The sequence below is a fragment of the Nematolebias whitei genome, chromosome 22 (genome assembly GCF_014905685.2).
Source record: "Nematolebias whitei isolate Nwh7 chromosome 22, NemWhi1, whole genome shotgun sequence".
Lineage (NCBI taxonomy): Eukaryota > Metazoa > Chordata > Actinopteri > Cyprinodontiformes > Rivulidae > Nematolebias > Nematolebias whitei.
In genome coordinates this window covers 26,257,496-26,270,927 of record NC_056519.1, presented here as the reverse complement: position 1 = coordinate 26,270,927, position 13,432 = coordinate 26,257,496, and the positions used below count along the sequence as shown (strand labels likewise).

The 13,432-nt window shown below is 41.8% G+C and overlaps 1 protein-coding gene across 1 annotated transcript in view; it reads right to left on the bottom strand.

Moving 5' to 3' along the window:
* Positions 1-3,242: 3,242 nt before the first annotated feature.
* LOC119428014 (ankyrin repeat and SOCS box protein 13-like) overlaps positions 3,243-13,432 on the bottom strand; it is a 13,611-nt gene continuing 3,421 nt past the window's right edge. The window contains exons 2-6 of the mRNA XM_037695658.1: positions 12,937-13,124; positions 10,064-10,220; positions 9,852-9,986; positions 7,008-7,199; positions 3,243-3,370 (exon numbers count right to left, since the gene is read on the bottom strand). Of these exons, the coding sequence (XP_037551586.1) occupies positions 3,243-3,370; positions 7,008-7,199; positions 9,852-9,986; positions 10,064-10,220; positions 12,937-13,124 (800 nt within the window). The remainder of the gene's footprint in view (positions 3,371-7,007; positions 7,200-9,851; positions 9,987-10,063; positions 10,221-12,936; positions 13,125-13,432) is intronic.

Genomic DNA, 13,432 nt, shown 5'->3' with positions numbered 1-13,432 from the left:
GGAACGAAATGTCATGTTTAACTCTCTCAGACAGATAGAAGGAAGACTGGCTCCTAAATGTCTCTGTTTCTTCAAAACATCTTTCTGTCTGTTCTTAAAACATCTACTCTGTCTCCTTGACATGTAGTGACCCTCTGACGACACTAAAACCACACCCCGGTTGGTTCGTTCAACCAATCAGGAAGTTCTCAGAGGAACCGGAAGTGACCTCTTTAAAAGGGTCGACACTTCCTAGTTCCAAGCAGAACAAAGTTCCAAGCAGAACAACGTTCCAGAGCAGAACAAGAGTTCCAGGGAGAACCTCGAACGAGAAGTTCCTGAACGAGAGAAGTTCAGAGGAACAGAAGTTCAGAGCAGTTTCTAATGGAGTGACAAGAGTCCGTCGATGCCACGACGTCTCGCTGTGGCTCTACCCGACGAACGCTCTGAACAATGAGGAAGTCTGTTCTGTGATGATCTCACGACTCCTGAGGTCACAGCTGTTCTTACGGAGACGCTGAAAAGAGTTGAAAGAAAACTCTACACCGAAGCCGAAACTATCGTCTGCAAAGGTAAAAGAGTCGATCTTCAACTGCGAGTGTACCGTGGGTTAAGCTGCGTCTAAAAGAGCGTGTTGTTTCTGGTTATACAGACACTTTCCCTCACCCATCTCTCTCCATTTAAACTTCATTTTCCCATCTTTAAAACTCTTCTATCTGCCAGTAATTAATCCAGATATTTTCAGAAATGTCTGTTGTATTTCAGTTGCAAGTGAGAAATCATGGCCGTATGATTTCTCAGTGCAAAAGCTCATTAATTAAGCTGTGTTAATTGTAATCAATCTGCCAATTAATGTAAATGTGTGATTTGTTTTAAATCGTTTTAATTAAACGACTCACTGTTGTGGTGGGTCAAAGAAAAACACGTTTCCGTCCACATTTAATATTCAAAACACGATATTACTCAGTCCAGAAAAATGAAAGAATCCGTTTAAATAAAGGATAATATCAGACGCATATTATCCTCATTACACTGATATATGATTATTAAAATCACATACATCATTTTACTGTAATTATATTAAATACATGGGTTAAATGGGTTAGATTTTTTTTTATTCAACCTTTATTTAGACAGGTAAATCCCATTGAGCCTCGAAGACTCATTTACAACAGAGACCTGATTTCAGCAAAGAATGATGACAACAGCGACAACAATGGACAGTTATAAAAAGGCATACAGATTTTTTAAATAAAAAACAAATAGGATGGCTAAAAAAAGAAAAGTAACAAAAAACAGCTAGAATATCTTCACTGCTGAACATTACTATAACTTTTTTGACATTTATATATACCAAAACCACCTTATCATGAGCAGAATGAAGTGTTCCCACATGTTAGAACCATCTCTTTTCCTGGCTGCCTCCATATTTACTCAGTTACAACTAACAGCAGAAACACACCTACTCTCCAACACAAGAAACGGCGCTAAAATGTTTCATAGTGTTGAGCTCTCTCAATTCAAAACTGTCTCAACCTGTCACCTGTCAGAATCGAGACGAGGCGGTGCCAGGGAATCAGCTGTTTGGACCGCGAACCAAAGAGATTCATTCCAACAACGAAACAGTTTGTGTTTCGGACATCACGTGACTTTTTCCGCACTGAAACAAGCTCTGAAGCAGTGGTTCGATGTAATTTTACTGCAGGGTTCGAAGCATGTTTTGAAGCTTTTGTTTCATACTACCATTACTAGTAGTAGTACTAGTACTAGTAGTAGTAGTAGACTGGTGCCAGAATATCAAAAGCCCTTGGTGAGTAGTCTTCCAGCGTTTCTCTCTAGTATCCTGATCTTGTTCTCAGTCTCCTGCCTGCCCCTCGACCTCTGACTTTTGTCTTGCCCTTTTGTACCTCAGCTCATCTGCCTTTTTGCTGTCTTTACCTGCTTGTTTTTGGACTCCAAGTTTCGCCTTGCTCTATGGTACTGTTGCCTTTATCAGATCCTGTTGCCAACCTTGTTTCTGCCCACGACTCTGTCTCTGGACCGCCCACTCAAGACCACCGTCGCACACCGCCCCTCGGTGACGTTCCACGCTGTTCAGCGCTCTGCCTCCAGCTCATAGAGCCTTACAAGACCCAGCTCCGGCTCCTTGACCACCAACACCAGCCGAGAGTGGCAGCTCTTTTGTTTATTAATAAAACCTTTAAACCTCTTATGAATTCTTGTGGTTCTGATCCAACCTCAATCCCAACACCAGCTGTTTCCAGCACTGTTCAGAAAAAAAACATTTACTGTAGTAGTGTAGCATTCTGTGGTTCGTTGTGGTTGACTGTCGGTCACATGGCCTCAGGGAGGGATTATTATTATTAATAAAATGTATGTTCAATTCAGTTTATTTATATAGCGCCAAATCACAACAAAGTTGTCTCAGGGCCCTTTACAGGAACATTCACAAACATAAAAGCCAATTAGTAAAGTTCTCTAAGGAATCCAGCAGACAAGTTGAATCTTTGTTCCTCCAAATGTTCACTGTTGATCATTTCAGTTAGCTGTTTAACAACGTCCTTTTCGTCATTCGTCTGTTCTTGCTAGCCTAGTTTATGTTCATTAAGTGTTAGTTTGTGTTAGGTCATTCAGTAGAGTAATAGTGAGGAGGCAGTTGTCATGACGACCTGTGAGGTTCACTCTGTGAACAGTAAGAGTCAATAAAACACCGTCTGGCGACTGATTCTTGATCTACAACAAGAGCTGCACATGTCGCTCAGTAGCTGTGTGCTGCCACGCTTCAGTGTTTAATTAAAAGTTGAAAAAGTCTTTGTAAATATCTCATGTTACAACGTGGACCCCCGCAGCTTATAGACAAGTGCGGCCGATTATATGTACAAAAAACATTTACATTTGGTGTGCGCGGCTTATATTCAGGTGTGTTCATTAGTTCAGAATTTACAGTACACCCAATGATTAGTGTCAGAATGTTTCATTAAAACCTCTTCAGTGGTTCTGTTAGCAACACACACACACACACACACACACACAAAGGCTTCACCTTTGCCTTTGGTGGCCTACAACAACTGCTATAGTTGTATTACATACAAGATTTAAGACAAATTGCTTTTTAAGACTATAGAAGTGCAGTTTCTGCGTAACATGATACAGATCCATACAATAAAGGGCATATTTAAACAGAAGTGTGTAATGATGTGGTATTGGCACAATAAGACTTGCTAGTCTTGAGTATCAACAGTTCTGGTTTGGTCCAGCTCTTCTCACTGATAGCAGAGGTAGCTAAAGATGAGCTTCGGGACGTCCAGTTGACTGATGACTTTTAGAGCTGTGGTGCCCAGCTTCCTCCTCATGGCCAACCTGCTGAGCTGCTGCAGACTCATAGGAGTGGCTACACACAAGAACAGTAGACCATTAGGAGTTCACGAAATATGGCAACAATAATTGTCTTTATGTTCAACAATACTATGTCTAAACAAGTAGTTCTGAGTGAGATTGGTCAAGTACTGCCTTTGTAAAAGACTGAAATCACAATCAAATGACACTTGTAGTTTGCAGTCATGTTGGTGGAAACGAGACAAAAAAACTGTGTACAATTTCAATTCCAAAAACATTAGGACTTTGTGTTAAATGTAAAAAAAGAGGAATGAGTTGTAAACCTAAAAAAACTTACTTTATTCATAATGGATCATAGTAAGCATATAAAATGTTTCCACTAAATAACTGAGGATCTGTGTCCTGGTGTTTGTCTCCCTCTTGTGGTTTGTCCTCCTCTGTCTTGGAATCAGCCCCTGCCTGCGTCACCCGTCCTCCTCACCAGGTGTCTGTCATTAGTGTCTGTATATAAATCTGCGTCTCTGAGTTCCTCATTGTCTCGGCATTAAGCTGCAAAGCCTCATGTTCCTGTTTCCTCGTGTCCGGTCTCTGCCTCCCTTCAAGTCTCTCCCAGGATCTTGTAAGTTATTGCTGCCTCGTCAGCCATTTTGTTTATTTATAATAAATAACTTTTTGCTTTAAACCTGAATCCTCCGAGTCATGCCTAAACTTTGGGTTCAACAAAACACAGCAGGATTACAACAAAAACTGTAACGTTGTTTTATTTAATAAACAATGGGCGGCTGTGTCTGAGTGGTTACAGCAGTCGTCCTCCAATACAAGAGTTGGGGGTTTGATTCCACCAGCAGTCACATGTTGAAGTGTCCCTGGGCAAGACACTGAACCCCTCATTGCCTCTGAGGTGTGTCTCATTGGTGTATGAATGTGATAAAGCTCTGAATATTCTTTGAATAGATCTAGTAGAGTGCTGTATGAATGGGAAAATGAGGCACAGATTGTGTTGTAAAGCGCTTCAGTATCTTGATACGATAGAAAGGAGCTATATAAGTGCAGTCCATTTACCATTCTCTATATAATTAAAAATCTCTAGTGCTAGTTCATTTGCTGTGGTGACCAATGCAGAACACAACAAGGTGCATTTGAATTGGACGGCAACATGTCTCAGCAAAGTTGGGACATGGAAACAAAAGGCTGTAAATGTAAGTGGTAGAAAAAGGCAACAGCTGGAGGAGCAATTAGCAGTTAATGAGGTTTACTGACAACAGGTCAGAGGGAGGACTGGGTATAAAACCAGCATGAAAGAGGCTCAGTCTTTCAGAAGTAAAGATGGGCAGAGAGGTTCACCAGTCTGTGGAAAACTATCTAAACCGTGGATTGTTTCAGAATGTAGGGGAACACCTGGGCTCAGAAAACAGTTCACCTCAGCTCAAACAAACCTCATTCCTGTGTTTTTGTGTTTGAAACTGTTAAAAGTAAGATTCATCTATTCCCTTGGGAACAAACAGACATCGTTTTACAAATATTCAGCTTCGCTCACAAACTCCGTAAGTGACACTAATGTAATAAAAAAAACTGTTATTGTGACCCTCACTAACCCAATATGAACTCATTTTGTATGAAACGGGCAGATCGTTTTTAATGAGAGCGTTTGTTCAACTGACCTCGGAGTTTTGAAACCTCCGAAAAACTCACAAAGTTGATATCTTGCCTTTATCGGAAAATAATACTCCCAAAGTCGTTCCCATGAAGATAACATAAGTTGTTTGTTCAAATTGACATTCCTTTTCCAGGAGATGTTCAGTTCAACAGCGACACCTCTGTTAAAACATTGCATGTTTTAAGTTTAATCCTAAATATGTCATACCTGAATTTTTATCAGAATCAGAATAAACTTTATTATCACTGCACCGAGATACAACACGAACATGTACGTACAGTCGTCCGAAAGATGGGAGGAGTGCACAAAGCTGTGACTATAAATAGCGCAGCCTTCTTATTCTTATTCAGAATAATATTTTGTTTAGATGAGAAAAGGGAAGAAAACATGAGGAGACGGGATTAAAAAAAAAAAGATCTCTCACGCCGTGTTGTAGACAAGGCACAATTTGAGACATAAAAAAACCTACCACAGCAAAGCAACATAAGTAGACCTTATACATGAACATATAGGCGGTGAAAACACTGAATTTTTAAGGGAAAGTCGTAACATAGTCCAGAGCCCCCTCTCAGCCTTTGTCCAGATAAGAGGTGTGACGTTCATCTTCAGCTCAGTTGAGGTTCTGTCACATGTCCACGGCCTTGGGGGAGGGAGTGGTGAGGAGACAGTCAAAGCATCTTTGTTGTTTTCAAAACCTGCCAGGAGGAGTTGAGATAAGTCCAGCTTCAAGGCCACAGTTTGGGTCAGGCAGAACTCGTGAAATTGTTGTTTCTGCCTTTTTAAAGTATCGCTGGTATGTATTCCTCTGATGGAACTCCAAAATAGCCTAATTGATCCTTTACGCCAAAAGTCGAGCTCACAGCTTCTCCAAGATTATTTCCCCTTCATGTGTGCTGCTATAGTCTTCAGTCCTGATAATAGCTGCTCCAGCTCTTTGCTGCAGCTCCACAAATTCAGTCTGAGCACTGTCAAGATTCGACACATCCACACGAATATATAGACAATAGCCAAACAGCAAAATAACCAGTTGTCATCACGAATCCAATTTGTTTCTGTCGAGGTAAGAGGGTCCTCCTTATGCCCTGACTCCTGTCGGGAGAAGTTGATCAATTTTGTTGAGAGACCAGCTGAACCTTCCAATTAAGAGGTATGCAGAAAAAAAACAAAAAAGAGGCTTTTTAAGGGTTCACAGGACAAAAGAGTGCAGCAGGGAAGCAGGTGGGAGGGGAGACAGGAAGACACGTCTGGTTCCACTGGAGGACAAAGAGAAAAAATAAATGCACCCTTAATCTATCACCTCCGGTCCGTCTCCTCCCCCCAAAAAAGTGAAAAAGTGCTTTGGTACTCAAGGGTTGTACAGAACTGGACCAGAACTGGACCCCCAGACTCAGTGGTAAACCTGAGAGCTTCTAGTCAGCCCACGAGGACTTCAAAGCAGGGACGCGTTGCCGTAGATCTGGCGCTATTTCCGGAGCCCACCACCACCAAATCGAGCCAGAGAGCCGACCAGAACCGGCAAGGTAGGTCCGCCAAACGGAACCAAGTCGGACCAGAACTGAGCTGCTGCTGTTCGGCAGAGCCTGGCAAGTAAAATTTACTAGCTACATATACAGTACTGTACTTATGTTGTTAAAATGATGTAGGTTTAAGAGTTTAGAACATTGCAAGAATGTGGGAAGGGTTTTTAAAGTTTTAAAATATATATAAATACTAAAATAAATATAACATTGCTACTTTGTTGATTTTCATTTATTGCCGGGGGGTGGGGGGAGAATCCTGGATTGTAACCCCCGTAATAAACAAGGGACTACTGTACGTAGTAAAAATTATCACTGTAAAAAATGTGAAAGCAGTTCTAGTTTCTCAGCTGTGCATGAGTGTGTGATCAAAGATTTCCTGGAAGTGGACAAACCACTCTTGCTTTCCATCTGCTGATGTTCCTCTGACACTGCAGTACATGCAACTCTGTAAACCAACTCATCCAAATTATAGTTGTTGTTTTTTTCATGTCATTCAGATGTTGGTCAAAGCTTACATTCGTAAAACAGCAGGCAGGCTGCAGACGGAGAGCCTGGTGTGGTGTAGTCCACGGGTTTCTTGTTGTGCTGGTCTCTAGCGTAGATGTTGGCCCCAAACTCTACCAGTATCTCGATAATCTCAACTCTCATGTTTTTAGCTGCGTGGTGGAGGGGAGTCTCGTGTAGCCTAGCAGCATTGACTTTTGCACCTGAAAACAAAACAATGAATACATGAATGTTTCAAGATAAGGTAAAACTTTGTCTCTCCTACCTTGAAGACATTGGTGTACATTTCACCTTCTATATCGAACACCACTGTCACCATTAATATACCACTACTAAACCTACTTAGTTTTGTTTAAAAACGTTACTGCAGCTAGTATAAATCCAAGTTAACACTATTTATCTACAACAACCTTTACAGCTGGGCTGTATTTGCTCCATTGTGTACGGCCCCTGTTAAAAGGTGAATAACGTACAAAAAAAGCAACATTTCACCTACATTTTCTTACTTTGATTCCACACATTTAAAGAATGTTTCTCAGCAAGTTTGTGGAAATCCAGCTGTGTTGTTTTAAAGACATTTAAACTTTAATGGACTTGAACATGCAGCGTCAGGTCAGCACTACATGTGTTTATAGGCAAATCAATTAAAAAAACATTACCACTAGACTTTTTACTTGTGTTCAACACTACTATTTTAAAGGATGTTTCTCTGCTTAACGATGGACATTTGACTTCAGAGGACCTGACTCAACCTTGTTAGATCTAATGGTAATGTTGTTTTCATTATTTAATTTGCCTATAAGCACACGTAGTGCAGAGGTGCATTACAGCTGAAATTTCTTTAAAACCCCACAACTTATTGTCCTCAAACTTGGTGAGAAACAATGCGTAGAATGCGTGAGAGAAGTGCAGCGGTCTCTATTCACACAAGGAGAGCTGTTGGTCAGGTTACTTCTTGTGCCTTGCTCTCAAAACAATTATTGAATCAAGTGTTTACATATGTAGCTAAAGGTAGATGTTTAACAACCCGTTAAAATACATCAGAATGCAGGAAATGGCACCTACTTTATTAAACATTTTTTGGAGGAGGACCCCCAAATCCCCCCACCAGTGTCTCTCCCCCCACCCCCATTACAAATGCTTCTGACATCAGTGGCTGAGAATCATTAGATCTGGGCATAACATGGATGAGGCCGTCCCATCCAGCTGGCCTGGCACCGCTCAGGGATGACTGAGACGTACTTGAGCAGTATTTGGTTGATGTGATCCCCAAAAACACACTGCCTTCCAGTTCTTCTATTAGAGATGTCCTCCTGCAGCTCCACAGCTGTCATTGTCCCACAATTATACACAACTTTATGCACTCATTTTTAGACGTATGTCTTTGCAACTTATTGACCTGAGGAACCATCACGGCTGTTCTGAATTAATTTTCTGATCCAACGCTGTTTTCTTCTCAGTGAGAATGAAGTGTCCCTTAAACAACGTTCAGTCAGGTCATCTGGACGGTTTACAAAGTTCATGCTCAATCATCCAGGTACCAAATCCAATAATTCTCAGTCAGGTCATCTGGACAGTTTTTTTTTTATAGAGACGTTTCGCCCTCTATCCGGAGGGCTTCATCAGTCAGAGGAGCTCCAGTAAACTGTTTCCCCACCAAGTTAAACATTGAGCAGGAGCTGATAGCTGCTGTATCATGTTTCAAACTGCGCTTCAAAAAGCTGTGCACTGCAAAACGTGCTCATTGTAGCCATTAATCCTGACTTCCTCATTTTGATTAAACAATCAACACAAATTGTTGTATTCATTTTTGTTTTGTAGGCCAAAAAGTTTTATATAACACTCCTGAGTTAAAATGTTGCTGATCAATTTGAATTTGTTATTATTTATTGATTATATTTCATTTTATTTTCAGTATCAAATGGTCAAAAATGTTTACAGTTTAAATAAGGATAGCTTTTTTTAATTTCAGGCAAATTGATGCACTTTAAGTCTTTTCTGTTACGGACTAAAAAACAATGTTAATAAAGTTATTATTTGTTGTAAGTTGATCTATATTTTGTTCTTTTTTGTTTTCTTTAATGTTCATAAGGGTTATGTTATGCAGAAGTGGACTTATAAAAATTTTATAAAACAAATGATACTATTTACAGTCGTGGCGGAGAGTTGGGGGGCGCAAAATGTTTATGTCTTCGGGGGGGGGGGGGGGGGGAATAACTGATAAGCACTGATTTAAGAAGACCTTCCTCTGTTGAACTAGGCAGGTTTTCATGTACACTTTTTGATTTTTAGCTGTTTGAAGTCCAGTGTTTGTAAGTTTCTGTCTCCGTCACAGTAAAGATTGTTGCCCAGAATTGTTAACAGCCTGCAAAGCAAACAAACAAACAAACAAACAAACAAGATAAAAGCTTAGTGGTGGGCACAGCCAACCAAAAAGTTAAGATTCAGGTCTCTCTTGTAAATGAGTCCTCAAGGCTCAATGGGATTTACCTGTCTAAATAAAGGTTTAATGAACGAAAAAGATTCACTAATGCTAAACAGGTAAAATATAAATAAAAATGGCGGAAGCTAATGCAAAACCGCTAACTACTAAGACGACTGTTACTCGTCTCCTTCCAGATGAAGCTGCATCACCCAATCACATCTTGCCATGTGTACATACAGTCGGCCAATAGCATACGGACTAATTTGGACACGCCCACAACAAACAGGAACAAGCTTGTGATTTTTGTTAGCGGACCTAAAGTTGGCAAAACCTAATTTAACAGATGCTAATTGTTTCCAAAGTTTGCAAAAACACTTATCTCCTGATGAAAAACATTTATCCTTCTTCTTTTGTTTATAGTAATACTCACCTGCGTTGAGCAGCACTTTAACGCAGTCTGTGTGTTTGTTGACACACGCCACGTGCAGTGGAGTCCCGTAGTAAAGGTCGTACGCCTCGAGGCAAGCGCCCATGGCAACAAGGAGCTTCACGCAGTCTGAGTTACCTGAAAACAAAACCACTAGGTGAAGAGTGTTGGATGAAAATGTACCGTTAGTTCTAAAAAACCTCCATGTGACTCGCCTCCCATGCAGGCCTCGTGCAGGGGGGAGGCAGTGCGGGAGGTGAGGGCAGGGTTAGTTTTGGCGCCGTGCTCCAACAGGAGCTTCACACACTCTAAACTCCCAGCTGAGCAGGCCTCACACAGGGGGGTGCTGCCGTCCACGTTCCGAGCGTCCACCTGAAACCAATCGGAAGGAGCAGAAAGATTTAGATCACATTCATACACTGAAGGGACACACATCAGAGGCAATGAGGGGTTCAGTGTCTTGCCCAGGGGCACTTCAGCATGTGACTGCTGGTGGATTCAACCCCCCAACTCTCCCATTGGAGGACGACTGCTGTAACCACTTAGCCACACCTGCCCCAATACATATATAGACAGTGTTTCCCCTATGGTTACTTGCCTTGGCAGGGCGCTCACATCTTCTGTGATTTGTTGTGGGGGGTGAGGAGACAAGTGATATCTGTGTTGCGCGTTGTTTGTACTGACGGTTTTCGAGCGGGGGGAGATGGCTAAGCGTGACGGAGACGGAGTGCTACCTCCATAGTCATAGATTTTTAGCCAGTGTGTCTGTATTGCACGCCGCTAGCTTAGCGCTACATCAGTGCTGACAGTTGGGGGAGGGTCGGTAGGCGGGGCGCTCAGTTCTGTTGACAGGGCAGGGCGCCCTGCGTGTGAAATGGTAGTGGAAACATTGATATGGTCAGTGGTGTGTGCTTGTGTAAACTTGCTAGAGTCACAAATAGATGAACTGGTGTGTAACATCCTATGTTGCATTGGGCCCAGCAGACAAGGGAAAACAATACCAGTTAGATTTTTCTGTTTTCATCTTTAAACATAGAAGAAGCACAGATGATTTCAAAGGTAACCAGGAGTAGATGCTTAATGTACATGCACAGTGATCCTTCAACTATGGCGGGGGTTATGTTCAACAGACCCCCATGAAGTAGCGATGTTATATTTATTTTTATTATTCATATAAGTTTAAGGCTTTCTAAACCCTTCCCACACCCTTATAAACACTTCATATGCTCTCAAACTGCGATATAGCAAGAGGGGATGACTGTATATAACTTTAAGCCGTTATTACATCAAGAAATAATGAAGTCAGATTACCGTAATTTCTGGTCTATAAGCTGCGACTTTTTTCACAAGCTTTGAACACCACGACTTATACAATGCTGTGGCTAATTTATGGATTTTTTTCTGGACGGGCTAACGAGCTTCATGACGCCTAAACATTTAGCCTTGTCACACCAGGGTGCTCATAGAGCTGTCCAATAGACATCTCTCTTGGTGAGTGCGTCCTCATGACTCAGTGAGACTACCTGTATAAATAAAGGTTCTAATAAATCTGACCAAACAGGTCACAGTGGTCACACGTTTTCTCCACCCCTCCCCGTTGTGCCCCCTCCCTGGGGACACATCAAATATTTGCAGCCACTCAAAATAAGTGTGAACTGTGCATTAATGTGGCACTCTGAGCTCCTTGGACGACTGGCGGCGAGAAATCATTTACCGAAACTGGCCGCATGTGAAGAACAACTTTTGTTCAAGTGTGCAGTGGATCCTGCCAGTGGAGCAGGGTAAAATAATCCTCCATCATCAACAGGCTTCAAAAGGCTGCTGCGTGATGAAGAGGAGCACAAGCTCAAGGGCGCAGGAGGAAGATGAAGATAGTGATCAATGACTTCCTGGTAGGCTGCTGTATTTTTATGTTTTTTAACCAGCCGTGTTACAGGCACTGTTCAGAAAGAAAAAACAAGTAAAAAAAAACATTTACTGTACGTATTTGTGTATGTTACTGGCACACATTTAATTCAAAGTTTTTAAAATATTTCTGTGTAAATATCTACTGTATTTTTCACGTTTTTTCCCATTTTATTACCAATTTTTAGCTGAGATCTGACGATTTCATTCATTCTGACATGAAAAATATTAAACATTACAATATGCAGCTGCTAGAGGGCCCTCGAGCATTATGGCAAGTCAGGTGTCTCATTAATAGGTAAAAGTGGCTATTAACGAGACACTTGGCTTGCCATATAGAGCCACCTTCATCTCGCTCTGGAACTCCTGGAGCTGCGTATCACTGCCCAGGAGAAATGCAGCTGATTTGACCGTTGAAGTGCATTTATTAAGGAAAAGTTCAACTGACACGCACCTTTGCTATAATGTGGAGCAAACAAATAATTGTTTTTGTGTTAATCTTGTTAAATTCTTGTTAACGTCCTCCTGTGCACGCTCCCGCGGCCGCCATTTTGGAGCCAATCGATTTTTGGCCCAACACTGGCCCACATTTCTGGGTTGTCAGTGGTGACGCGTAATAGATGGGACTTATACGGCAAAGTGATTTATTTATGTTTGTTTCCACTTTATTAGACATTTTTGGACTGATGCAACATGTACGGCGGAAAATACAGTAATGTTACAAGGACACCTGCAGCTTATAGACCTATAAGTGTGGCCTATATATGTACAAAATTATTATTATTTTTTGGGGGCGTGGCTTATATTTGGGTGAGCTCAATAGTCTGGAAATTATGGTATGTGGAAGTTACTTGTTATTTTTCCATTAAGGCAGGATTTTAATAATTGATAAATAAATGTAAAGTGAATTCATGTATTCTGTATGTTTGTTAGCTGTACATCAGGACATGACCTTTAAACTTTCATCATTGTTTATAAAATAAAGAAAATATTAGCAATGAACTGGAAGTCGTTTAAAGATTGAACTGAAGATTGAACAATTTTAATGAATAAACTTTATACCAACATCGAACTGAACTGAGTTCTTTAGATGTTCTGTCTGGAACAGGTCTCTCTTGTAAACGAGGCCCCGTGGCTCAATGAGACCGGCCTGTATAAATAAAGGTTGAACGAATGAGTCCACCTGAGCTCCAGCATCCAGCAGCAGCCGCACACACTGGGCCTGTCCTCCGAGGCAGGCCTCGTGCAGGGGCGTGATGGAGTCCACGGCCACCACGTTAACCGAGGCGCCGCTCTGGATGAGGCGCTGCAGCGCAGAGGTCTGGCCGAGGGACGCAGCTTTGTGCACCTCTGTCCTCTCTGCCCAGCTGCCTGCAGCAAGAACACCAAACAGACAAAAACACCTTTAATTGTTTTTCACTGATGCATTTTAACAAGACCACAGAGTCGGAGTAGAGTTACTCAAACCAGTGCGTGAAAAGTTACTGTCCCGTAAACTGGACGCGTGCTTGTATCCCCCTCAGTGGTGCGTTCAAGCGTTTCTGACAACTGACGAGTCTTTCACACAATGGAGGGTGTTGCTGCTTCAGATCAGCGTCCTGCTGAATAATCCAACTAGTCACAGACGACCCGATCCCATTCAGGAGTTTCTGGTGGATCCCATCAGTTACAGCAAATCT